The sequence below is a fragment of the Callorhinchus milii genome, unplaced genomic scaffold (assembly GCF_018977255.1).
Source record: "Callorhinchus milii isolate IMCB2004 unplaced genomic scaffold, IMCB_Cmil_1.0 Scaffold15, whole genome shotgun sequence".
Lineage (NCBI taxonomy): Eukaryota > Metazoa > Chordata > Chondrichthyes > Chimaeriformes > Callorhinchidae > Callorhinchus > Callorhinchus milii.
The window spans coordinates 2,655,053-2,681,686 of record NW_024704756.1 but is presented as its reverse complement, the minus strand read 5'-3'; the positions used below and the strand labels follow the sequence as shown (position 1 = coordinate 2,681,686).

Sequence of the window (26,634 nt, the reverse complement as noted above, 5' to 3'; positions counted from 1 at the left end):
GTGTATTCACAGGTAAATAATAATAATAATAATCCTTGCATTTGATATAGCGCTTTTCACGTCGGGAGGACGTCCCAAAGCGCTTCACAGAACACACTGTAAAGTGAATTGACTGTATATTTGTGGGCGAACACGGCAGCCAATTGCGCACAGCAATGTCCCACAAACAGTCGTAGATTGAAAATGACCAATTTATTATTGTTTTTGGTTTTGGAGGGATTATTATTAGGTGTATGGAGTAAGGAAACTTGCCCAAGGTTTCGCCCTCTGCCTGGAACTGAATTCAGGTCTCTCACTTGCAAAGCGAGTGCTCTAACCACTGAGTTACAGGACTCCATAAAATCCATCAAGAGCCTAACATGGGCTAAAAAAAAGTCCAGCAACAGGCTCACCCAGTCAGAGTGACAACGAAAGGCAACTTTCAAAGAATGACATAGATTCTAGACTGGTTAAGCAATCGAACATACTATCCTCAATTATCATGGCTTCACACACCAATAGAAAGCACATCAAAGCATCAACAAAACAAACTGGTGGGAGTCCAAGATCTAGGTGGCCATCACTTATAAGTAAAAACAACAGAGCAACAATCCTTACATTTGATATAACGCCTTATCACGTCTTCGAGACATCTCAAAGCGCTTCACAGGATGCACTGTAAAGTGTAGTGACTGTGTGTTTTGTGGGCGAAACGCAGCAGCCAATTGCGCACAGCAGCGTCCAACAAACATTTGTGGATTGAGTGATCAAATTAGTATTATTTTGGAGTGATTACTCAGCAGCCAAGATTACTACCCTGAATAGTTCAATGCGACTGCCTCAGCACCAATTAGGAAAAGCAAAATTCTGATCAGTTGGTGAATACTGACAAAAATCATATCAACCCACATAATGAACCCACCAAGTCATACAAGCCCAGGCAGAATCTAGCTCAGCTGATGCCCTTTTGATGGAGCAGTGATGCTCAGTACTAATTTACGGAGCTGGTGGTGATTGAATGGATCCCGAGTTCTCTATGCACAGAGACCAATTAATGCACAGAGACCCTGACTTTCTGGCAGCCAGGAATCCTTTCACCAACTGAATTAATTCCAACAAGCCCTTCTGTTGCTCTCAGTCAGGCCTCCTACATAGACATGATGATGGAAGGCAGAAACCTGGGAGTGTGCATATCTGTACATTCAATGCAAATAAAAATAATAATTCTTGCATTGGGTATTGCAACTTTCACATCATGTTGATGTTCCAGTACCTTGGGACATCCTCCTGACGTGAAAGGTGCTATACAAATGTAATTTTGTTGCTGTTGTTGATGCAGGGACTGCCAAATGGGCTGTGATCTAAAATGTCATCAATACCAACAAAGTGTTTTGCCCATAAATCATCACTCAAAATACTAAGCAACATTACAACATTTTCAAGCAGCAGTAAACCATTGGTGACCCCATCCAACTAACCAAAAGATTATTTTGCTACATCCATCTCATCATCTAATAACCCTGAATCCTTTAACTTACTGGAATATGTCTAGTTCCTTTTTCAAATTCTTTACAACTCCTTGTTCCACCATTTACCCTGGAAACTTGATATAGATACAAAGAACCCTTTCACTAAAAAAAAATTGCTTTTGTTGTCTTATTTTGAAGCTAAAATCTCTTGTTTTTGACTCAATATAAATAATCCTTGCATTTGATATAACAACTTGAATTTGTATACCACCCTCACATAAGGTGGATGCTGAATATCACCTTTCAGGATGCCATCTCAAAGCGTTTCACAGAATTTATCATAAAGTCTAGTGACTATCGTGTAGGCAAACATGGAAGAATATCTTTCAAACACTTTGTAACTGTAAGCACAGAAACTGTAAGTCTTCCCTTCCCAAGCGGGAACCATCCTGGAGTGGTCAATCTTTCTGCGTAGCTCTGGCTCGAGATTAGAATTAATCAGTTTGCCCTCCACTGCAACTGAATAGCTAGGTGGAGTCCTGTAGCCCAGTGGTTAGAGTACTAGCCTCGCAAGCGAGAGACCTGGGTTCAATTCCCAGCAGGGCGAAAACGTTGGGCAAGTTTCCTTACTCCACACACCTCTGTTTGACTAGCAGGAAGTAGGAACCAGGTTGTTAGTCAATTGGCGGATCACCTTTCCGAGAGTAATAATTCCTTCAAACAAAATAATAATAAATCCACGACTCTTTGTGGGACACTGCTGCGTTTCGCCCACAAAATATACAGTCAATTCACTTTAAAGTATATTTTGAAGTGTGTGATTTCTTGAAGGTGTGATAAGGCTCTATATCAAATGCATGGATTATTGTCATTATCATTATTAGAGGTATGGAGACTAAGTTACAGACAGTACTCTGAATGTGGTCTCACCAAGCCCAGATACCATTCTAAAATCACCGCTCATGTCTTCTACATTATCTCTTGAGCTGCACAATCCAACGTTTGCTTTCTTAACCCTTCAGAAATAATAATAATCCTTGCATTTGATATAGCGCTTTTCACGTCGGAAGGACGTCCCAAAGCGCTTCACAGAACACACTGTAAAGTGAATTGATTGTATATTTGAGGGCGAACGCGGCAGCCAATTGCGCACAGCAATGTCCCACAACAGTCATGGATTGAAAATGACCAATTTATTATTGTTTTGTTTTTTTGGAGGGATTATTATTAGGCTCTGTGTGGAGTAAGGAAACTTGCCCAAGGTTTCGCCCTCTGCCTGGAATTGAACTCAGGTCTCTCGCTGGCAAAGCGAGTGCTCTAACCACTGAGCTACAGGACAACACAATACCACACCAATAGTTTTATTGACCCATTGATCACAGCGCTACCAGGGTCAACTGCTGATAATTTGACATGTCTCCTCTAAGTAGCCAACAACTGAAACATAGAACGAGCACAAGTAGGAGGTGAAATCTAACAAGAATCCACCAGTTATGGAAAACAAACATTGGAGATAAAATGATTAGGCTGCTTGAGGGTAGGGAGGAAAGATTATTTGACTGCTACAAACGTCATTATTGGAATTATTATCTTGAACAAAAGAGGGTGGCTCCTCCGAGGATGATTAAATCTACTTACTATAACATGTCACAAAGTTTGAATCGTCAATTTGCTATGCAGAAAACCTGGAATCAGCAATCCCTCTGGCCATCATCCACAGGCTCATGCGTTATCATGAAGCTCGGTATCAGGTATTTAGCCACAGACTAGAATGAATGCAAGACCTTTCATCTTGTTTAATGACTTTTAGGTGTGGCTGTTTTGAAAGGAAAACATATCTAATATGTCAAGCTTTTACAGGAGACTTGAAAGACCGTTTATTACCAAATGCATCAACCAACCCTGGCAGAATGAATGGCATATAATTTGCCCTGTAACCCTTGCTTATCACAGTGAGTTTAATCAGTGATTTGTGTTTTAAGAAGAAATGTCTATAAAAGCAAACATCAAACCTTTTGCAGTCACTGAAACAACTTTCAAAATAAAGTGGAGCCACCCAAGGAATGATTTATATTCTACAAATAGCAATACAGAATGGTAGCAATGCAGAATGCAATTCACAAACAAGCATTCTATTTTAGAGTATTTTATGTGCGTGAAAGTCAGAGCTTTAGCTTTGATGCTGGGAAAACTACTACAGCTGATACGTACTACTGCATTTGATATAACATCAAAACACCTGAGGTGATTCAGATTATTTTTTCTGCAAAGTGTAGTGATTATATTTGCGTTAATTTGTACAAAGCAAATTGTCTCACAAACAACCAGCAGATGTATAACCAATTTAACTGGAGGAATGTTGGCCACAATAAAAGGAGATATTCCCTTCTTTTTGAAGAATGCCATGAGATCTTTAACTTTCACCTGAAGAGTCAGATGGGACCTCGGATAAACATCTCATCCGAAGGGAGGCAGCTCCAGCAAAGCGAAACTCCCTCAACATTGCACTGGAACATAAGCTACACGAGACTTGAATCCATATCCTTCAGGTCGAGGTGCGACAGTGCTGCTAACTGAGCCAGGCTGACACCAATAGAGCACTTTCTCATTTTGGAATAGCAGCCTGAATCAGGCAGAGGAGTTAGATCAGTAAAGCTCCTTCTGCTCCAACATCAAGAAGATATGCCAATGCACTAACGGAACCCATTCCCACTTCACAGCCTGTCTAAGTGATGGTGCCTACACAGTGTTAAGAGTTTGTTTGGGTCCCTCCTGGGAGATAGTGCAGATTCTATTCCAACAACCTATCTCTGGGATTTCCATGTGTACAATATAAAAGTACATTTTTTGTTGTTTAAAAAAAAATGTGTATATGGATGCATGGAATTCTCAGTTTGGTTTGGACACTCTTAAGCATGGTGGTGGGTTTCCACATGTACCAGATCCCCGGCTGACCAAGAAAAAAAACATCTGATCTCTGCCAGCCAGAAGTTGAGGTGTTAGAATTGATCCTGGGTTAGGAAGGTGGTGGGACCCAGGCATCTTCCTTCCCCAATACTATCTGGGTGTGTGTTTGTGTGGGACTGTTCCATGGAACCAAACCTCTACTTCAGCAAGAACAAGAACCTTCACTGGTATGGTTTCAACCTTGTTTTTTGCTTTGTTAAGCCTGTACTTTCCAGACAAAGGCTGCAACATCGTGGATGTTGCACAATGATAGGATCAGGTTCAGCTGTGATGGTGTCCAAACCTGGCAATACTCATCGTTCGCGTCCACACCAGAATGATGCCCCCACCCTTCCATCATGAGGTACCAATTGGGACATCAGTTACTGATGTCAGCAACTAGACACAGGCACCAACCTTCAGAAGCATCAATCTGGCTGCCAAGCCAAATGCCTCAAAGATAGGATCACGTTCAGCTTGCTAAAGGTGCGAAACCTTAGGCATGTTTGCTTTGTTCCACGCACCTCTGTTTTCACAACAGTAAGTAGGATCTCGGTTGTTAGTTGATTGGAAGATCACATTCCAGGGTAATAATACCTCACATAAAATTTGGTCACTCACTCCATGACTGTTTGGATGATGCTGCTGTGCACAATTGGCTGCCACGTTACACCAATAAAATGCACAGTGAATCCACTTTACAGTATATTCTGTGAAGCGCTTTGAGACGTCTCAATGACATAAGACACAGTATAATCAAATGTAGGATTATTATTACTAAACAGACACAGGCTTCAGAAGCATCAACCCTGTTCTGTCCCCACCCAATTGAACAAGTGCTTTCCACATAGTCAGGCACGAGATAATGTGAAATAGTTTTATGCAGTCTTCACAAAGCTTGGCATTGTGAGGCAGCATCACTCAACATCTCCTAGGCAATCACAATTCCTGTTCAGTCACGAATGCTGATGTAGCAGCACCCAAGCTTGAAAATAGTCCTTGAAAACCCAGCGCCAACCTTCACAGGCTTGGATGCTGCTCTTTGTATTAAATTAAAAAGCTTTTCAACCTCAACGTGTACAGTTATTATTTCCTTAACCATTGTTTAGCTGCAAAAGCTGCTTTCTTTTCTCGGAGCCTTGACCTTCATCAGCCACGACTGGATAGTCAGTTCTACCCAAAAAGTAGGCTAAGAAACAGCACGAATCTCACAGGGAACAATGGTGAACACCTCCTTATTCCCTGTGAGGAAATCAATGCATCAACCTTCCCACTGCTCTGTCAAGAAGTTCAGGTTTTAACTTTGTTAAATATCCTTCCATATTTTACATAAATCCCCGCACAGTAAAAGGAACAGCCGGAAACTGGTTTTGTAGAATCGATTCCTTAAAGACACCACCAACAACTTGCCTTTATATAGTGCCCTACAAGTAGAATAACACGTGAGACTACTTCCCAATGATAAGGGTGGACATCGAGCAAGGAGGAGAGGGGGAAGGGGGAGATGGCATAGGTGCAGTGAAAGTGGTAGGTTTTTAGGCAGGATTCAAAGACAGATAAAGAGATGGTAAGATGGAGGGATAGAGAGAGGGAATGCCAGAGGTTAGAGACATATTATTTGAAGGCTCGGTCGCAGAGACATGGAGAGGGCGGAGAAGGTGCTAGGACGTGAAGGTAATTATACGAACACCCTGGCTAGCCACAACAATGAGGTACGCTCGCTAGGAACATAGGCTAGTCAGGGTGCGGGCCGGTGGGAACTCTTTTTAAAATTTCCAAGTAACTCAACTCACTGCAAAGTATTTTCTTTTCCAAAAAAAATAAAATTGCCAATTCACGTGCTCTCTGTCGCAAGTACAGTGAATACCTGCTCAGGTCCAAACCCTCGATTGTCCAGCGCCTTGGGTCGTCCTCCTGACGGGAAAGGCGCTGTGTAAATGCAACCTTTATTGTTGTTATTCAGGACGGTGCATTGAGCTTAGAAACCAAAGCGAGAAAACTCCCAACCGTTCAGTTTAGAAAACATCACAAATTCACAGCTCAGTTTAAAAATAAATCTGAATATTAAGTTTAACAGGTTTCATTCTGCTTTTAACCACAAAAATATCTGAAGTTCTCAAGGTACGTCCACACTTTGATTCTCTCGGCATTTGGAACACCAGCACCGAATGGTCCATTGATTTCACTCCTACTGATCTATTCATTTCCCCGACAGTTTCTGCAGCACCCGGTCACATGAAATAGTGATCCAGCTGCCAGGTGCAACGTTGCATCTTGATGTTGTATTTTAAACGTTTGTTTGATGCACGCTCCCCACGGCGCCTCTCGTTTCTCTGCAGCCTTGTAAAGCTGAGCAGCAAGAATTCTCTCTTCACCCTCCCGCCACCAGCAAACCCATCTGTACCCAAGCAAGAACATTACAGTTTTCCTCCTCTGTCGCAAGGCTATGGAAACTTGCGACACCAGAACGCAACTCTCCATAGCACAAAGAGAATAATGAGGTAACCCTTAGGTTCCAAGCCTACACTTGGCAGTTGCGTTTAGACTAGGATATTACTGAATCTCAACAACAACTTGAATTTAAAAAGCGCCCTTCACGCAGGGTAGTGTCCCATAGAGCTTTAGTAAACGCTCAACTAGGTAAACACAGCAGGTTAATCAGCATCTTATAGTGGGAAATAGATGAATGTTTCAGGGATGACCAGATCATACCTCGATTGTTAAAACTATCTTTTCCGTTTCACTTGCTGAATGACATGCTGTGCAGTTCCAGCGTGTTATTTGATATTAGTGCAGATTTATGGTTTCCGTTTTATTTCAGCTAGGGCTTTAGGTTCCAGAGAAAAACATTTCCCCTCCCCACCCCAGATTTTCCAAGCACGCTATTTGAGCCTCTGACAGAGCCCACGCTTAAAACACCCGTCAGCAATAAACTTCAACTGCACGTCTGACAAGCCAGGATCTGTACTTGGTAACTGAAGTGTATCGAACAGAACACTGCTGGTGACCTATTAACGCAGGCATGAGGAACATTTGCCAACAAGTGTTTTGCGGGGAAGCACGCAAATCTTCCTCCGCGCAAATAAACTCGGTCAAGCAAACCACAGGCAAGACGAGAAGTGGATGCCACTTAACTCCTCTCTTTGACTGACGTTTTCCTTGGCTCTCAACGCGAGGCGCTAATTTACCTCTCGGTTCATGAGGAGGTCCTCTCTGATCCACCAGTGGGCCCCTAGGATCTCCCATCATCCCTCTTGGATCTCCCATGGGCCCTCTTGGCTCCCCCATTGGCCCCCGCGGCTCCCCCATTGGCCCCCCCAGTGGCCCCCTCTGTTCTCCAATGGGCCCTCGCTGCTCTCCCATTGGCCCCGCTCGCAGGTCGTGCTGCAATCCTCGCGTCTCGAGGGCATTCCTCATGTCCTGAGGCGGTCCTCGGCCGTCGTGCGCAGGTACGAGGTGCATGGGCGGCCCCTGGTGTGGTGGGCCCAGATAGCCTCTGCAGAGCCAAACGAGAGAGAGAGAGATCGAGCGAGAGAGAGAGAGAGAGAGAGAGAGGAAGATGGTCAATATTTATACACTGAAAGGTTAAAGAGCCAGGGGCCCATCAAGTCCATTTGTGAAATGTACAGGCTGTTTATAAAGTCATTTACACCCCTTGTTTTTCCCTTACAATTAAGTTTTGTTTTGTTGATTTGAGTTTGACACCCATAACTGCAACGTCACGGAACGTGCTGTGGTCAGTAACTGGGTCCACAAACTTCTGAGTCCCGGAAAGACGATGGAAAATTTGCGCAGTGATTTTTAAGGAACGGTTCCAAAAAAGTGGCTAACCAAAAAATTTTAAACGCTTGCACTGAATACAAATACTTCAAATACACCTTCTGAAACATGTCATCATTCTCCCACATTTCAGGTGTTGGGTCAGTGCAATGTAGAAAAAAGAAACATGGGGGGTACCAGGACTTTGTAAACACCCAGTACAGTAGAACTCTGTTACAAAGCATTTCATTAGCACCAGAAAGAGCTACAGGACTCTCTTACTGCTCGTGAAGTCAGCGGTTAGAGCTCAGTGTAGCTCAGTGGTTAGAGCACTCGCCTCACAAGCGAGAGACCTAGGTTCAATTCCTGACAGGGCGAAACGCTGGGCAAGTTTCCTTACTCCACACGCCTCTGTTTACCCAGCATTAAGTAGGAACCCGGTGGTCAGTCGATTGGCGGATTGCTTTTCTGGGGGTAATAATTCCTTCAAAAAAAATAAATAATTTGATCTCTGAATCCACAACTATTTGTGAGACAATGCTGTGCGCAATTGGCTGCCGTGTTTCACCCATAAAATATACAGTCAATTCCCTTTACAGTATATTCTGTGAAGCGCTTTAAAGCATCTCAAAGACATGATTAGGCGCTATATCAAATGCAAGGATTATTATTATTATATGTGAGAAGGGAGTGGTTGACAATATTGTTTTATAGTTCTCCTCTCTTTCCCCCCCATCCCCAAACTAGCACATTAACATTGTATTATGGAATAAAATGAACCAGCAAATTGCATAAATTACTAATATATAGAAGCATTTTGGATAATATTGTACGTAAGTAAAATATGCTTAAACTGAATTACAGGCATTCAGCTGGAAGTTCCCAACATTCAATGATCCATCGCTAACAGCAGGCTTTACTCCACTGAACTCATAAGTTGGTTCAGGAATGTACTTCATGTAGTGCCTTATCACGTAATCAAAATATCTCAAAGCCTCACCGAATTTTATTGTAAAGTTCAGTGATGTGCTTTTGTAGGCCAACACAGCAGCTAATTTGCCCACAGCAACGCCCCACAAACAGCCATGAAGTAATTTGAGTAATTTTTCTGTTGGCCGGGACAGAGGGAGAAACTCTTTTCCGATTAGTGCCTTGGGATCTTGATCGTTCACCTGACCAGGTAGACATTACCAACATTCACTGACCCAGCTATTGCCAACATTTGACAGCTCAACATTTTACCAACAAAATACAGGTACTACATTTTAAAATATACTGTGGGAAGTGGTTTGAGATGTCTCAACGACATGATAATATCAATTGCAAGTATTATTATTAATCTCAACTGAAGGGTGGCACTTCCAGCGACACAACAATTCCCCAGCACTGAAGCATCAGCTGAGAGACAATGTGCTCAATGTCCCAACATGGGCTTTGAACCAACTCAGATGGTTATCAATAAGTATGCTGTGTTTATGAAAGCCTGAGACAGACTTGGTTGAATGAAATGTTGCTTAAAAAGGGCATCTCATTTGCTAACCTACAACAGGCAAGCTGTTGTGTGCATTAATGGCAACTCCTACAAAATAGCAATTCTACAACATACAGGGTATGAACTGGCAACTGAGCGAATATTGTTCTTGATGATGCAGTGAATTTTGCAACTCCAGAAAGAGAGTATTGCTGGAAAATGGAAGACTCCCAGGTCAGCACCAGGCTGGCTCTGCTACAGGGCAAAGTTTTCTCTACCTCAACAAAACATTTCAAAGAGTAACTGTGCCAGTGAAGCCATTGACCAATTGGACACTTTGATGTTCACCTCGGCCTCCTGTGTGAGGCTGTGGAAACTTACACGTAGCCAGAACTTCAAGACACTGACTCAAACATGCATCCATCCATTATAACACCCTTCAATATAGCGCTGTCTCGCTTATAAAGTGGGAAGGTAGTGGATGCTGATACTCTGTCACCTCAGAGCTGGAAAACCCGGTCAGTGAATGAATTGGGCTGCTCGTTTAGGCTGCGCGTGGTGAGAATAGCGCGAGCAGTGTAGTATACAGTGCAGGTGTCAGCTCTTTCCACTCCCATGCCTAGAATTGACAACGAAGTCACGTGCCCGGAAGCGCTGACGGACGGCGACTGGTTTAAATTTTCTGCGTCCCAACAAGGAGGGACAGGGTAAGAAAATAGGGAGGGTGAGCGTTCCCCTGGATGCAGCTGGTAACCACAAAGAACCACTGGTTACACTTTTTATTTCTTCTTGTGGAGAAATTCGTAAGGAAACGCGTGGCGAGTGCCTTGTGGGTCAGTGCTTACCTCGGCTCCACCTCCCCAGTGACTGAGAGCAGAGTCCCTCCACGTGGGTCATTCGGGGCGTCTCCCAGGAGGCCTCTCGGAGCTGCAGCCGCACCTCCAGGCGGACCCCGGGGCAGGTTGGCGCGGGGGTCTTGCATGGGGACTGAAAGAGAAACAAAAGCATTGCGTCTAAGCCGTGCACGGTGCGCAGACAAAAGTGCCACAAACTGCAGATGGAGCACTTTTTGTACAATCGCTCTAAAATGATTCTTTCCCCAGTAGCCGGAGCCCGAGACCCTACAATAAGGCGTATTGCCAATTCAGTGACGTACTGAAGCGAGGAAGTTACTTGCAGAATACTGTGGTGGCTTAATCGAGGTTAGCAAATGCAGGGATTTTGGAGCAGTCAGAGAGATGATCTGTGCCACTCAATCCCTCGCTCAGTATCAGCTGAGTAACACAGTAAAACTCACATAAGTCGTATAAGTCAGGACCATAACATTTAATATGATTCATGTGAATTATGAGTTGCAGGCAATCCAATTGAATCAATAATCTGCACTGTACATGCGTAATTCGATGCAGCCGGTAAGTGCGCGTGCAGCAGCAGGTCAAGACTACGTTTACCGTGATTCAATGCATCTTGATCCATCGCCACACGCGCACTTGCAATCACATCGAATCCTAGGAAATGAAGTTCTTCTGCACATGCGCTGACGGATCAAGACTCCGTTTACCGCGATTCAATGCAGCCGTTAAGTGCGTATGCGGCAATGGATCAGGACGGCATTTTCTCGCAAATCAATGCAGCTGGTAAAAATGGGAGTAGTGGAGGGTGGTATTGCGGGGGTGGTGGGCGGGGGGGGGAAGGGGCACGGCATTACAAGTTAGGCGATGAATACAACTGGTGCAAAGAAATCTGGTTTTGATAGGAAACTGAATGGGTCATGTATGACTTAGGCAATTATACGATTTATGAAGATAAGACATGCAAATTTTACTGTATATACTGGCTAAACCTCTTGTTCACACTCCATGTGTCAGCACTGCATAGGAGAGGGTACAATAATAACATGAAGATTCCTTGCTACAGGGCAAGAATGGTTTCAGGCACAGTTATATCTTTCTTTAAACAAGTACTCACTCGCGCAACATTATGTTACCGTTAAGTTACACGTTACTGTGTGCAGAGTAGAACGCCGACAAAACCCTTTGCTGTTATTAGTTCCAATGCCTTTCCCTACACCAGCTGCAGAGGAGAGTGTTGCTCCAAAACAGAACCAGAGTACACAAGCAGGTCTCAGGGTCAAACTCCCCTCTCAAACAACTTGCATGGAAATAGTGCTTTTTATGTAGGTACAAATCTCGGAGCACTTCCAAGGAAATAATGACCGAGCAAGGAAGGTCATCATAGAGTGGGTCGATGAGGTAGATTTTAAGACGTGATTTACAGACACACACACAGGCACAAAATGGAGGAGTAGAGGAAGAAGTTTCTAGAGGATGGGGGAGGGTGGCAGCTGTGAGTTCGGCCACTGGTGACAGTGGAAAGACTGGACCAAGTCTGCCAAGGGAGGGCGAGCAGACAAGTGGTGGTAGAGGCAAAGAGAGAGGAAGATGCTAAGGCATGAAGGAAGATGAGGGTGAGGTCCGTGAAACTGATCCGATGGGAGGCAGGGGAGGATTGTGGTGATGAGCACGCAGAGTTTGACGAGGGGACAGGCAATAGAGCATTGAATGAGCTATAACTTGTATGGTGCAACTGGGGAGACTCAAGAGGTGTTAAGGGAAGCCCTGCTGAAGGGGTGTATTTCACACTAAGCCCTGCCCTCATTTGGGTTTCTCTTCTCGACTTTCGAGTCGAGAAACAAAGGCACGAATCAGAGTTTGTGCAAGGCTTAGCGTGAAATACACCCCTTCAGCAAGGCTTCCCCTCAGCTAAGGAGATTTTGCAACCTCGTCAAACAGAGCACCGTCGCATTATATCAGTTTATGGAACCACACACACACACTGGTTACAAAATAGGTCATGTTTACTGAATAGCCAGCCCTATACATAGGAATATTTCTCATTGCCCTTCTTGTAAAACCATCAGCAGCACTGAGTAAGACTCGAGCCTACATGTTTTTGGTCAGCCAGGTGTCTGATATGCAGAAACGCATAGAGTTTCACGTATGCAGGTGTCACCAAATGTATTCTGCCCGGTGCAGCCTTTGTGCATTCCTCAATTTTACAGTGTACAATAACAAAAACAATCACACGTGTATTTTGCTCTTTTAAAATCGGGTGTGAGCTAACTCGCAAAACACCTGCCTGGCAGACTCTGATCGCTCTGTACACGTGGTTGAGGTCACCGAATCTGAAACATGTACACAGCAATGCTTTGGGCTTTTCAGAGACAGGGTTAGGAAGCACACATAACTAAGCTTTAGTCTTTACATGAAATACAGCACAGACTCTCTCAGCACAGACAATCACAGGTCTCAGGAAGCATTTGAATTAGCCATGATGAAACCGGCTCAATAAGTGCATCAAACTACAATACTACTTACTTCACTTGCACAAATACACATTGAGGCAGAACAGAATGCAGTTTGGTTTAAATCGATAAAACAATGTGCCAGCGTTCATTCACTACTGACTTGATACACAGTTGATTTGACAGCAGGAGGGAATTTATTCTTCAATATTTCACGAGTCAGAAACCCTCCTGGAGCACTTAAACATTCATTGTGCTGGAAGCCCACATAAATCAGGGAGCCTCAGCCCTGCAAACAGAATCCTTGCAGGAAAGGCACAGGTGGATCCCATCAACTTTAAGGATACAGGAGAAGAATTAAGTCAATGACCAAATTTATGAAGTAAGAAATTGAATGGATGGTCCTGGCAGTACATAACTCTGTCCAGTAGAGCCTATTTATAACCTTCCTGTAAAATCCTTATCTGAGCAGCGCAGAATTTCATGCCACACGGGGTGAGTTGAATGATGCCCTTGAGTAATCTTCTGTCAACTGGGTTTATAAGTAGCCCAGTCAAAGGGGAATGATCATGGTTTCAAAATTCCATTCCGTTTTACAGTCAATATCATTCAGTTCCGGAGAGTGCAGATTACTCCACAAACACAGCTCTAAATATACAAACCAGGCAATGACAACTTCCAAACTAACTCACAAGCAAGAGGTTAGTGCACTTTCTTGTGTATTATGGGTGGTTTGGCATTTTATCCACCCATAATTATTATTATTATTATTATTATAAAATTATAACAACCAACAAATTACATTTGTATAGCGCTTTTCACATCGGGAGGAACGTCCCAATGCACTGGATACACATACAAATCAACTGTTTTCCCAAATCCTCCTAAACAATGGCTACCATATGTAAAATGGTACGATACACAAGGTGAGTGATGTCATGATTCTGCACACTGTGCGACTTTACCGCCAGTCGATGCACGCAAATTCCTCACTGAAATTCACGGCAAAATAAATATAGCAGTGGCTGGCCAGAAAGCTCCCAGTGACCTCTGCTACGTTTGGTTTGCTGTTCTGAAGGGGGATGTGTGGAGCAAGAGACATCACGGCGTGTGTGTGTGTGTGTGTGTGTATAGAATGGCTTTACCACACATCACCATCGCGCCAGTTACACAATCACATTCACTGCCATCGTAGGTTTCAGCTAAAATTACTGAGGAATCTCAAGATCCACTGGGAGTCCTGTAGCTCAGTGGTTAAGAGCACTCGCCCTGCAAGCGAGACACCTGGGTTCAATTCCAGGCGGGGCGAAATCTTGGGCAAGTTTCCTTACTCCACACGCCTAATAATAATTCCTCCAAAGCAAAACAATAATAAATTGGTCATTTTCAATCCATGATTGTTTGTGAGACACTGCTGTGCGCAATTAGCTGCAGTGTTCGCCCACATACAGTACATTCACTTTACAGCATATTCTGTGAAGCGCTTTGAGACATCTAGAAGACGTTAAAAGCGCTATATCAAATGCAAGGATTATTATTATTATTATTATCCGTTTACAGCAAGCCAGCAGAACTGAACGTGGGAAATAAAGAGATTAAGGTGGTACCTAGGATTAAATAGAAATCTAATAAAAGGAGAAGGTCGATTGACCAGCTCTGGCATAGACCATTCCATGGCACTACCACATCTTATTACCCAATGCCCTGCCCTCTTGCCATATCGGAAAATCATAACAGAAAGTTTCGATCCATTCAAATACAAATTAGATAAGATTTCTTTTAGGAAAATAATATTTGGGGATGCAGTATATGAGTAATTTGAGACATGACATATAGTAAGTATAGTATGGTTGGAGGAATCGGGCATCTTTGGTTCCAAGGTTCCCAAAGTTTTCCACTACATTGTAGACTAATCCATACAGAATTAATTGCTGTCAACATCTCCATTATTGCCAATTGCGCACAGTAATGTCCCACAAACAGTCGTGGATTGAAAATGACCAATTTATTATTGTTTTGTTTTTGGAGGGATTATTATTATTATTAGTATTATTTCTTCGGCTCAAGTATTATGCATCTCAGGCTGCCTGGCACACCCTGGGACAGTGAGGAGCAGCCTGCCTGGTGCTCTCTAAGGATTACGGAACAATGGAAGAAGGAGACATTTTTTTAATATAAAATCGAGAATTGTAGCTTGTAATGCAACAACCAGCCTTTAGACTTACACCTCTCAGGTAGCACTCCGTCTGAGATTGGTTAACACACAGTTTCCCCAATGTGCCAACCATTTGCCACAGATCAAATGCACATCGACTACCCACAATCACTCCGCACGCAAACAAGTGTAGACAAATTGATAATATGTTCAGAATAATCAGAATGTGAACCAAGCACTGATGCTTAACAAGTAGTAAAGTTGCCATTTTACAACTGACAATCCACAAAAAGTTGCCGCAATGTTTTCATAAACCATCAGCTCCAAAACTCATATCCTCCATTCAGATCTTAGCCAATAACGTCCCAGCAACAAACTGTATCAAAGAACAACACATTATTCCAGATGCCATCCAATACTGTACAACAGTTACATCACATACCCAAACGGTGCAAAGGTCACATTAGAACAAAATAGCCTTACATTAGTCATCCGCAAATTTGAGTTCTTTATAGTCTTACAAATCTCTGAGGCAGGAAATCAACTAGAAATAAACACAGCCCAACAGACCCCTCATAAAAATATGTAACTCACTGTTTTATTACTGCCAGACACGACAAACAAACCTGAGGGTATGTAAAAGATAAATATCTCCAATATGTTCCTGTTTGCCAGGACAAAGCTACCACATTTCTAACCCACTATGGTGCCCAGAAAACAACAACAAGATTACATTTGTATAGCGCCTTTCATGTCGGGAGGACGTCCCAAGGCGCTGGACAGTGTACAGCATTTCAGACAATCTCTCCTCTCACCTTCTATTCCTCTGGGAGCAAATCTGCTCCATGAATAATGACCATGGGGGCAAGACAATGAAGAACGGCCAGAAAATTATTCGCCAGCAGAAGGAATGAGTCAAACAAAGTGGGAAGGGAAGGAAATTGTGTGAAAAAAAGAACTTCGATCCCGTTTTGTGTTGTGTTGATATTAAGTAAAGATTAACATTTTGCATTAAAGCCTTTGGGTTTAAGAACCCACTCATTTATTTAAGGCACATTGGCTTTCACCAAGGGCGAGTTTCCCACATCAGCCTAAACCTTCCTCTTATCTAGCTATTATTATCTTAGAGCTCAACCTATAGTTCACTTGTCAAAGGTCGTTGTGTGTGGTGGAACTGAGCCGTTTAGCCTATGTTCATTTAGCCGATCTTTGTTTAGACAGCAGTGTGTCTACGTTTAGCACTCTAAAGGGAAGGGGAAAAGGAAATATCAACCTGGATTCTACAGGGCGTTCACAAATGAATTTTTATTTTCTGTTGCAGACAAGTCACAATGTCTGATCCCAGTAACTCCCTCCTCACTCCATCAGGTTACACAAGATGTGGTACCAAACATGGTGACAGATCATCATCTGCCATGAAAATGATGGTGCTCACTCACTTACTCACTCACACACACCGATCCTCTGGACGTATAAATACAATTGTATTTAAAACGTCTACACTTGTACTGAATACAATGAAGTACTTCTAAATGCAATTATCATCAGTCTTCCACATGTTTCAGGTGTTATGACAGTGCACTGTAAGGAAAAAAACATGGGGGTAACAGGACTTTGTGAATACCCTGTACATTTCTGATAGTTATCCAATCTTCCCTGTTGAGTGAGGCGTGTTCATGTGCAGAGGTCGGAGGCAAGCCAGGATCAGGCTCCGCTGCGATGGGCGTGTTGACCTATAGCTTCCCGACACTCAGTTTACAGACGCACAAGTGAAGGATGGCCCACATGAATGAGCTCAGCCAGCACCTTTAGACCCCTGCACCAACAATCAAATAGTCAACAGGTTTTTATAACCTGCGAAGCTCCTGGAAATTCCTGGTGTAGAGGAGGGTAACCAGGTGTCCAGCAAGATCACTTACCAAGATCACTCACTCCTCACACATTCCCATCAGTCAAACCGCTGAAAAACTGGCCACTGATTATAACCAATATAATACCCATTGAAAGCCCCTGCACAGGATGGATATCAGTCACATTTTGATACAACACACAATATATGACCTTGAACTTTCAACAACTCCTTAACCTCTGATCTCTAACCTGTAACAGACAATCAGTTTTAGGCTTGAGTTTAACTTTATCCAAAGGAGCCCAGTCTCAGTCAAAGTGACCCCTATTGGTGGCTGAGGGTTACACCTCTGTATTGCAGGTTAGCTCACAGATCAGAGGTTAAAAGTTTAATCAAGCTGGTACCTTGTCCTCTCTCGATCGGTGCAGTCCCTGCGGGTGTCACAGGTGAGTGCATAGCCCCTGTGAGAACACGAGACAAAGAACAGTGCGATGGATAACCTGTCCTCCACAACAATCAGGTCTCCTCATTACAACTAACTGAAACACATGCAATAACCCCTCTTTGTAACACTCTTTGGGAAGCGATGAAAGTCAATGCAGAGTGTATAGCTGTACGGTGCACTTCACTTAACAGCCAGATTTGACTGACTTGACAAATTAGATTAATGTTGTACAGAAGGTCAGTGTATCAGAGTGTTTCAAGAAGGGGGTCACAGTAATAAACAGGGTTAATAGGAAAGGGAGCAGTGAAATAGGTCAAAGATGAGGCGGTTCACCACTGGTTTCATCAAAGACAAATCAGTAACACAACACAATAGGTCCAACACAAAATTCGATGAATAAAGGAATTTTAGATGCTTTATGATTAATCCTGTCCTAAAATAAACTAATGGAAAACTGAGAGAAAATAAAGTGGTCAATGGTGTAAAATGAAGATACCAAAAGTCACAAAACGGTTTGAAGTGAATCTGGACGATTGTTGGCCAAGACATCAGGAGAAACTAACTCCCTTCTCTTTCCGAATTTTTCCTGCAAGTTAGAGCGTTTTCACTTTAACTGGGAAAATGTAGATAATACTCTATTCGCTGCCAATTTCTGTACCAAACAGCTATCACTATTTTCAATTATTTGGTTGGAATATGTTCCTAATTTAACACAGACAAAAAGAAACTGCCAGCGCAATTTCAGGGAAGACTGAAGCCAATCTATAACGTTTCCACTAGCACGCCAATCTGATCTAACACATTAGCACAACGCAACAATGCAATTAATATTATTATTAATAATAATAATTAACACTTGCATATGATATAGCACCGTACCACATTATCAAGTCTCAAAATGCTTCACAGGATTTTTACTGTAAAGTGTATACTGTACTGACTGTATTTTTTAAGCAACTGCAACAGCCAATTTTGCATAAAGCAATATCCCACAAGCGGCCGTGAAATGAATTTTATCATGAGGATTGTTGGCCAGGACATCAGGTGAAAAACTCTATAGCCTCTTCTCAAATAGAGCAGCGAGATCTTTAATGTCCACTTGAGTGGTGCAAAATCTCATCTGGAAGATCTCACTTTATTTAATGTACAGTATTAACAAATATTAGAATGTTAGTTTGGACTACGTTAACTCCTGATTCAAAGCCTGTCACCTTTGCGCTCCTAATGCACAATACTGGGACAGTCAGTGTGCCAGGAACATTGGTAACTCAGTCCTCTAGGGATCAATCAGTCCAACCAGACAAAACACTATTTATTCCTTAGGCTTCAGCATACCTTTCAATCTCAGGTTTTCAATTAATGTCAGACAAATGGTCCCTGGATCAGGCAAAGCTTATTTCAAGTTATTGATTTGTTAAGTTACACAGAATCTTACAGCACAGAAAGAGGCTATTCAGCCCATCGTGCCTCTGCCAGCTCTTTGAAAGAGCTAATTTGTCCCATTCCCCACTCTTGCCCAATAGCCTTGCAAATGTTTCCTTTTCAAGAACATATCCAATTCCCTTTTGAAAGCTACTTGCAGGCAGTGCATTCCAGATCGTAACAAAAATGTAAAAAAAACTCCCCTCTGGTTCTTTTGCCAATTATCTTGAATAATTGTTTTCCACCCCGAGTTGGCTTTCACCAATAATTGCTCACGTGACTAACTCTCTTGAGCACTGTTTCAAAGACTCAAAAGAAAAAAAAATGATTGGAGTAAAACGGTTTTCCTGAACTCAAAATGAAGTGGAAAAGGAGGGGTGGGGGGGGGGAAGAGAGAGAACACGGGGAAACAGCGCAGAAATGTTCATGCCACACACCTAGAACAGACCGTCACTAAGGTCATGTACAACTCAAACACATCTAGAAGTGCATCACCACCACTACAGCAACAATCATGCTACATTGCTAAAGAGACAGCATCCCTTTTGCTGCAGCTCCAAAGGGTTCAGTTCAAAATTAACTAAGATTCTCCGAAACGTCAAGTAGCATTTATAGCCTCTTTGGAGGAGCAAGTGATCAGAACACTTGAAACTGTCACAACTGTAAAGAAAAAAAAGTGAAGCTGTCTCTTTACATTGACTGCTAACACCTATGAAATCTAAGACATGGCAAATCTAAGACATACCTTGTCCTCTGTCCATCGGCACAGGGCCTGCGGAAGGGATGCCCATCGGAGGCTGCATGGCTCCTGTGAAAGGTACAAACAGCTCTATTAAGATAATAATAATAATCCTTGCATTTGATATAGCACCTTATCACATCGTTGAGAGGTCTCAAAGCGCTTCACAGAATATATTGTGAAGTGGATTAACTGTATATTTTGTGGGCGAAACGCAGCAACCAGTTGCGCACAGCAGTATCCCACAAACAGTCATGGATTGAGCGACCAATTTTTTTTTGAGGGATTATTACCCCCGGAAAGCGACCCGCCAATCGACTAAACAACTGGGTTCCTATTTACTGCTAGGTAAACAGGGGTGTGTGGGGTAAGGAAAATGGCCAAAAGTTTCGCCCCTCGCGGGAATCAAACCCAAGATACATAGACCAAGATATCCCAAAGAAAGTCAAATTCATGGAGCACTTGTATACTTGGGAGCGTAGCCAATGGGAATCACACTATTCCAGTTCAGGAAGTGTACATAAGGTACTGAGAACGGAACATTTCCCACTTGCTGCTCCCAATGTCAGGATTAAATCCGCAGTCGGCTACAGCAGGCATTAGATGGGGGTGCGGGGGGTGGAGGGGGGAGGGTAGAGCTCCCTCTACTCTGTCCTGAGCCAAATCTCAGAAAAGCACCCAGTGCTCAATCTCACGGTTACGCTGAGTGGCATTGAAAACATCAACAAATTACATTTATACAGTGCCTTTCACATCAGAAGGATGTCCCAAGGTGCTGGACAGTTAAGGGTTTGCACCGAAAATGGGGGTTGGAATCAAGAGGGTTGAAGGGTAGGGTGGGCGGGGGCGGGAGTGAGGCTGAAAACGCGTCTCCGACCTTTGTGCGCTAGGAACCGGGCAGTAATTTTACCTTAACCTGCAATTTCTCAGATCTGCGCAGAAACAGAGTGAGTGGATAATGTGATGGCCGACTGTATCTGAGGATCAGCATCAGCAATGCACTAACCAGATTATTCAGAAATCCCTCTTAGAAAGATAGCGTTTTCCAAAAGTTATTGCTTTCGAACATTCCAATTGTGTAACAAATGATGCTCCGTTTCTGACAGGACTTTGGTACCACCTCGTGGCAATAGGGGAGAACTGCAGTACTACACTGAGGAACAGACAATAATCCTTGACCTCTCACATTGGCAGGACCCAGTGCTGGCTCGATGGGCACCCGACCTGGGGGTGGGAGCTGGGAGTGAAGTGACTTAGCTTGCAGATGAATCTGGCAACCAATTTGCATGGAGCAATATTCCACAAACAGTCACGAAGCAAATGCCTTTTTTTTTATTTGGGGGATATGTTGGCTAGGACACCGGGAGAGATAAACTCCCTCGTCTTTGAATAGAGTCATGGGATCTTTAACCTCCACCTGAACAGGCAGACAGGACCTCAGTTTAACGTCATATCTGGATGGCACCTCCGACAATGCCGTCCTTCAGATATGATGTTAAACTGAGATTCCCTGGACCATCAACCTAGACATTGCGATTCCGTGTCCTGATATGGGGCAAAAGGATTGAACGCTCAAATTAAGACAGTGTTTGATGTGCATCCCGAGACTTGAGAATTCGGACTTTAATGAAAATACATTTTTTTTTTTACTCGCGATAATTTGTTTTCTGATCAGCCGGGTGTCTGTCACATGCAGAAACCCATCACCATGCTTAAGGGTATCAATTCCAGAAAGTATTAGGCGCAGATTGGCAAGAGCCAAGGCTTGAGGACCCCAGAGTGTGTGATGGGGTAACTACTGGAGTCTAACCAGCTAAAGCTGCATTGCTTGCCATTGATATTGCTGCCTTGCAAACTTTTCCACTGCTTCTCCAGCAATAACTCTTGTAAAAACCTTTCAGGGGCTTAAAGCTAAACCCTGCAATAAAAAGAGCAAACACTGCCTGAGGGGCACCTGTGACCCAATTCCTTAAACGTTTTCTTACCTCCAGGGCCGACAGGTCCGGACACAGGTCCTCCTGGTCCTTGCACTGGCCCTGGACCCTGGCCAGTGACTGCAGTTTGCATAGGCTGTGGCTGCATCATAGGAGGTGCCCCATTCACGTGCATCCCAACCTGAGACAGAGACACAGAGAAATAGAGAGAGCTGATTTCAATAATAATCCTTACATTTGATAAAGTGTCTCATCATGTCTTTGAGGCATCTCAAAGCGCTTCACAGAATATACTGTAAAGTGGATTGATTGTATATTTTGTGGGCAAGACACGGCAGCCAATGGCGCACAGCAATGTTCCAAACAGTCGTGATTTGAGTGACCAAATTATTATTTATTTATTCAGACAAAAACATATTTCCAAGAACAAACATTGAACATTCTGTGCACCTACAATGTTTTTACCATTCCTAACCTTAGTCAAGACTTTCCCAAACTATCTGGGGTCATTTCCTGTTGTAAATTTTATGGAAAGGTTTCTTTCCCAGGCTCCATTCCCAAGTTAGTCCACGTCCAGTCTTTTGAGACAAGAGTGTAACTCTCCTTCCATCCCTCTCTGAAAGGAGCCTCCTCCCCTCCCACAGGTTTCACCTGGATGGTGAATATGTCACGATTAGAATTTTGTGCTGGGTCAGCCGGGTGTCTGACATGCATGAAAATCTATTACCATGGCAAACAGTTCCCTAACCAGACAGACAAAAGACAACCACATATTCATGACATTTACACATGGTAATCTGCCTTTGTCTAGAATGGAATGCACACTCTCTTTCCCAGAGTGACACAACCTGCTTATGCAATTTTGGAGAGTATTAGGCACAGGTTGGGAAGAACCAAGGCTTGGAGGTCCTAGAGTGTGCTGGCCATTCTGCTGTAACTTAAGCTTGCCATCATAATCACTGTCCAGAGAGCTTCCTGCTACTTGACCCGCAAGAATCACCCATCCCGTTCCGGCTTTGCCTTGCAGAATTCACAAAAAACGAGCACAAACTATCCCTGCCTCAGTGACCAGTCTTCCCCTCCAAGTCCTGCCGATGAGCCAAGCTGCCTGGTCTTTTATCAATGGTGTCTTGAAGTACTATAATCTGCTTGACTCAGAAACTGGATTACCAAGACTTGCAGAGGATTGACTCAATTACAATATTCCGCTGCCATGCAGGTCACCTTGGAGCTCAGCCACATAAGAGACCTCGCTTAATGTCTCCGAAACCCCCCCAAACCCTTCCCAAAAGAGGAAAGCACTCTGTAAACAGGTATTTAACATTTCACGTACAGTGCATTGACACTGTAATTCTTGTGAAAATGAACTTGACCCTGCATTAGTTTACTGGAGCCCGGACCAAGCTCTTAACGTAAACCTGCTGTGACGACAAAGGGCGTTTAGTTCTGCCTCTGCTACAGGAATATCGCAGACATTCGATCAACTTCAAGATCAAATTATTTGGATTAGCAACAGCCAAGATTAACCACTGTATAACATTTAACACCTACATCATCACAATCTCGGCACTCAACACACAAAGACACATGACCCACGGCATGCAGAAATTAATCTAGCATGTCTTACCTGGGTGTTTGAACCCACTGAACCTACCATTGGCTGTGGCTGGGAGACTGCAGGGACAGCCAGAACTGGCCCGGGGTTAGGACCCGCTACAGGTTGACTCGAGGAGATCAGCGGCGTGACGTTGGCTGGACGATGCAACATTTTCTGGAAAGAAAAGGGAGACTTTTTTTAATGCCATTTTTTAACGCTACTTGAAACCCATCACTGTGAAAACTCTCTGAATAATAAACTGTGATCTAACAATGACAACGACAAATTATATTTGAATAGCTCCTTTTCCCGTCGGGAGGAGGTGCCAAAGCACTGGAAACGATTTGTAAAGTCATTATTACTCACTGTATTTGGACTGTGCTTTCTGCAATGCAGATTTGTGACAAGACAGTAAATGAACATTGTGCTCCCAGATGCCTCTAAACTCCTGTACAAGTGAGGACTGAATTTCATCGGCCAATATAATGTGCGTTATTAATAATAATACTTGTATTTGATATAGCCTTAACAAGTCTTTGTGAATTCTCAAAGCGCTTCATAGAATATACGATAAAGTAAATTGACTGCATGTTTTGTGGGCGAAACGCAGCAGCCAATTGCACACAGCAGTGTCCCACAAATAGTCATGGATTAAGTGACCAAAATTATTATTATTCTTTTTAAACAGATTATTACCAGAAAAGTGATCCGCTAATCGACTAACAACCGTGTTCCGATTTACTGCTAGGTAAACAGAAATGCGTGGAGTAATAATAATAGTAATAATAATAATCCTTGCATTTGATACAGCGCTTTTCATGTCTTCTAGACGTCCCAAAGCGCTTCACAGAATCTACTGTAAAGTGAATTGACTGTATATTTGTGGGCGAACGCGGCAGCCAATTGCGCACAGCAATGTCCCACAAACAGTCGTAGATTGAAAATGACCAATTTATTATTGTTTTTTTTGGAGGGATTATTATTAGGCTGTGTGTGGAGTAAGGAAACTTGCCCAAGGTTTCGCCCTCTGCCTGGAATTGAACTCAGGTCTCTCGCTTGCAAAGCGAGGGCTCTAACTACTGAGCTACAGGACTCAAAATTAGCTGGCCTATTTGCTTCCATAACATTCACTGCACTTCTAACTATTTCACTCTGTAAAGCACTTTAAGATTTTTCTTTTACATGAAAGGCTCCAGATCACTGTAAATTGTATGTCAAAGTGCAGCAGCCAACCGTGCACAGCAGTGTCCCACAAACAGTCATGGATTGAATGACTACATTTATCCTTTTGATAGATTATTGCCCTCAGAAAGCGATCTGCCAAGCAACTAACCAGCTGGTTCCTATTTACTGCTCGGTAAACACAAGCGTGTGAAGTAAGGAAGCTTGCCTAACATTTTTCCCAGGTCCTCTCGTTTGCAAGACGAGTGTGCTAACCACTACGCCATAGGACTCCACAAAGCCTGAGGTTGCAGTGCAGGGGTCTATTTTCTGCACAAACCGTGGACTCACCATGGCAATCTCAGGGTCCACAATCCTCATCACCACCTGGGCCTGTAGGAGGGCGTAAGCCAGCTGGGGGTTCTGCAGTAACATGTTCCGAGCCTCTTGAGGACTGTTCTGAATGCAAAGCTGCGAGGGGAGAAGATGGCATTTTACACGTTTGCACAAAAAACGTTAAGCCAGAAACGGACAGGAAATCAAACACACTGACCTTCATTACTAACTCGATGGCAACAGGCTACTTTGCACTGAAGCATTGTGACACACCTTTGATTCCTCCCCACACACACACACTCCAGCAGAGGGGTACCTGACTCTAAACAGGAACCAGTCAACAGGGACTGTCTCAGGTCACTCCTTGTGAGCCAGCATTGCCAGAAGCCGTCAAACAGCTCACCTGATAGCCACTAAATTAGGAGCAGGGAGGTACCTCCATTTCTCCCCTCCCTGACCCAGGGACACCGACAAGCTTAGTGGCATTGATTGATGGTCTGACTGAAATCACCAATTCAGTGCAGATCAGGTGTGAACCCGAGAGCTGTCTGCTTGGCTCAGTGTCAGAAAAGGAGGTAGAATCTAATCACCGGTTAAATGTTTAGAGTCAAACAGCATAGGGATAATTAAATATTTTAAAAACAAAAAGCTACCTTCATTTGTTTCATCAGCTCAAACATTTGCTCCGGGGGGAGGCTGGCCACAGCGCGACTGATGGATTCCGGGGCATCTTCAGGAGAGACGGCATCTCCATAGGGAGACTCCATGACTGGCCCTGCAGTGCCCAGATCTGCAACGGGAATCACAAACAGACTATCAACACCACAGCACTGTCACCTAAACACAGCATAAAGCAGCCATAAAAAGGAGAGTTGTACAGAGTGTCCACAAAGTCCTGTGTGTCCTTTTTTTCTCTCTCTCTACACAGGGTATTCATGAATAATGAAACCATTTTATTACTCAATGTGGGAGATTTATGCCAGATAGTCCGAGCTCGGTATTCGATAGCCACAACTTAGTGGCTAAAAATGCAACACTCCAATCAGCTCAAGATGTACAGTTTTCTCAGCCCAGGGATGGCTCCAAAAACATATCGTAAGCAAAATGCTTGACCGTACTCACTCTTGAGTTCCTCCTTATTCTTCTCACTAGCAGCATTGTCCACCCGGAGCGCTCGGCCATTGAACTCTCTGCCGTTGAGGTTGCGCATGGCACTGAGGGCTGTCTCCTGGTCCTGGTACTCACAGAAGCCATATCCTTTGGGTTTGCCTGTTTCTCTGTCATACACCAGCCTGCAAAGAAAGACATTAATGTAGACAAGTGCAGATGCTCGAGTAATATTTTCTTTCTTTACCAGATACGATGTACACAGAAACAGGATCAGACCTCCACAGGGGATGGCACAGATTATATAGGGCAAAGAATGTGAGCTATGGCCTATGTCAATGTCCTGTGAAATTACCTGAAACAACCCATCTAATTTTCAAAAAAAGTCTGAAGAAAGCAATAAACAAAGAAAATCACGACCATTTAATGTATTACATTATAAGAATAATAATTAAAGTGTGTCAGGGTCTCCTAGAACCAACAATAATAATAATCCTTTTGATATAGCGCCTTTCACATCAGGAGGATGCTCCAAAGCACTGCACTTCACAGGACACACTGTAAAGTGGAGAGACCGAGTATGTTTTGTGGATGAATGTGGCAGCCAATTTGGACACAGGAGTATCCCACAAGCTGACATTTCTATCCGATGAATTGTTGGCCAGGTCACCAGGAGAAATTACCTTTCCCTTTGAATAGTCCCTTTAACAACAAACTGAACTGGCAGGATTTTGGGGAAATACTTCAAGAGAACAAGGACTGAATCTTCAACTATCAATGGTGAGATGAAGAATGAGGGGAACAAGCAGTACAACCAAGTTGGAAGTTAAAAGCACAAAAAGTCTCAACAGATAAACACCATCTCCAAAGAAGACCCAAAAGATAAATCTCTTTGTTGATACAGTCGAGGCGTGTGGTGTGTGAGCTGTGCCAATTGTGCTGTATATAGAGAGATCATTAC

At 43.4% G+C, this 26,634-nt stretch overlaps 1 protein-coding gene across 5 annotated transcripts in view; it reads right to left on the bottom strand.

Annotated features, from left to right (window-relative positions):
* The window catches only part of cstf2 (cleavage stimulation factor, 3' pre-RNA, subunit 2), a 37,232-nt gene that overhangs the window by 9,353 nt on the left and 1,245 nt on the right, over nt 1–26,634 (bottom strand). The window contains exons 3-11 of one of the 5 annotated variants that reach the window (XM_042340744.1): nt 25,689–25,858; nt 25,220–25,356; nt 24,582–24,701; nt 23,100–23,243; nt 21,524–21,653; nt 19,545–19,607; nt 17,337–17,393; nt 10,470–10,611; nt 7,583–7,890 (exon numbers count right to left, since the gene is read on the bottom strand). In XM_042340744.1, coding sequence (XP_042196678.1) covers nt 7,583–7,890; nt 10,470–10,611; nt 17,337–17,393; nt 19,545–19,607; nt 21,524–21,653; nt 23,100–23,243; nt 24,582–24,701; nt 25,220–25,356; nt 25,689–25,858 — 1,271 coding nt within the window. The remainder of the gene's footprint in view (nt 1–7,582; nt 7,891–10,469; nt 10,612–17,336; nt 17,394–19,544; nt 19,608–21,523; nt 21,654–23,099; nt 23,244–24,581; nt 24,702–25,219; nt 25,357–25,688; nt 25,859–26,634) is intronic. The other 4 variants (XM_042340745.1, XM_042340746.1, XM_042340747.1 and 1 more) reach the window with 4 other exon arrangements.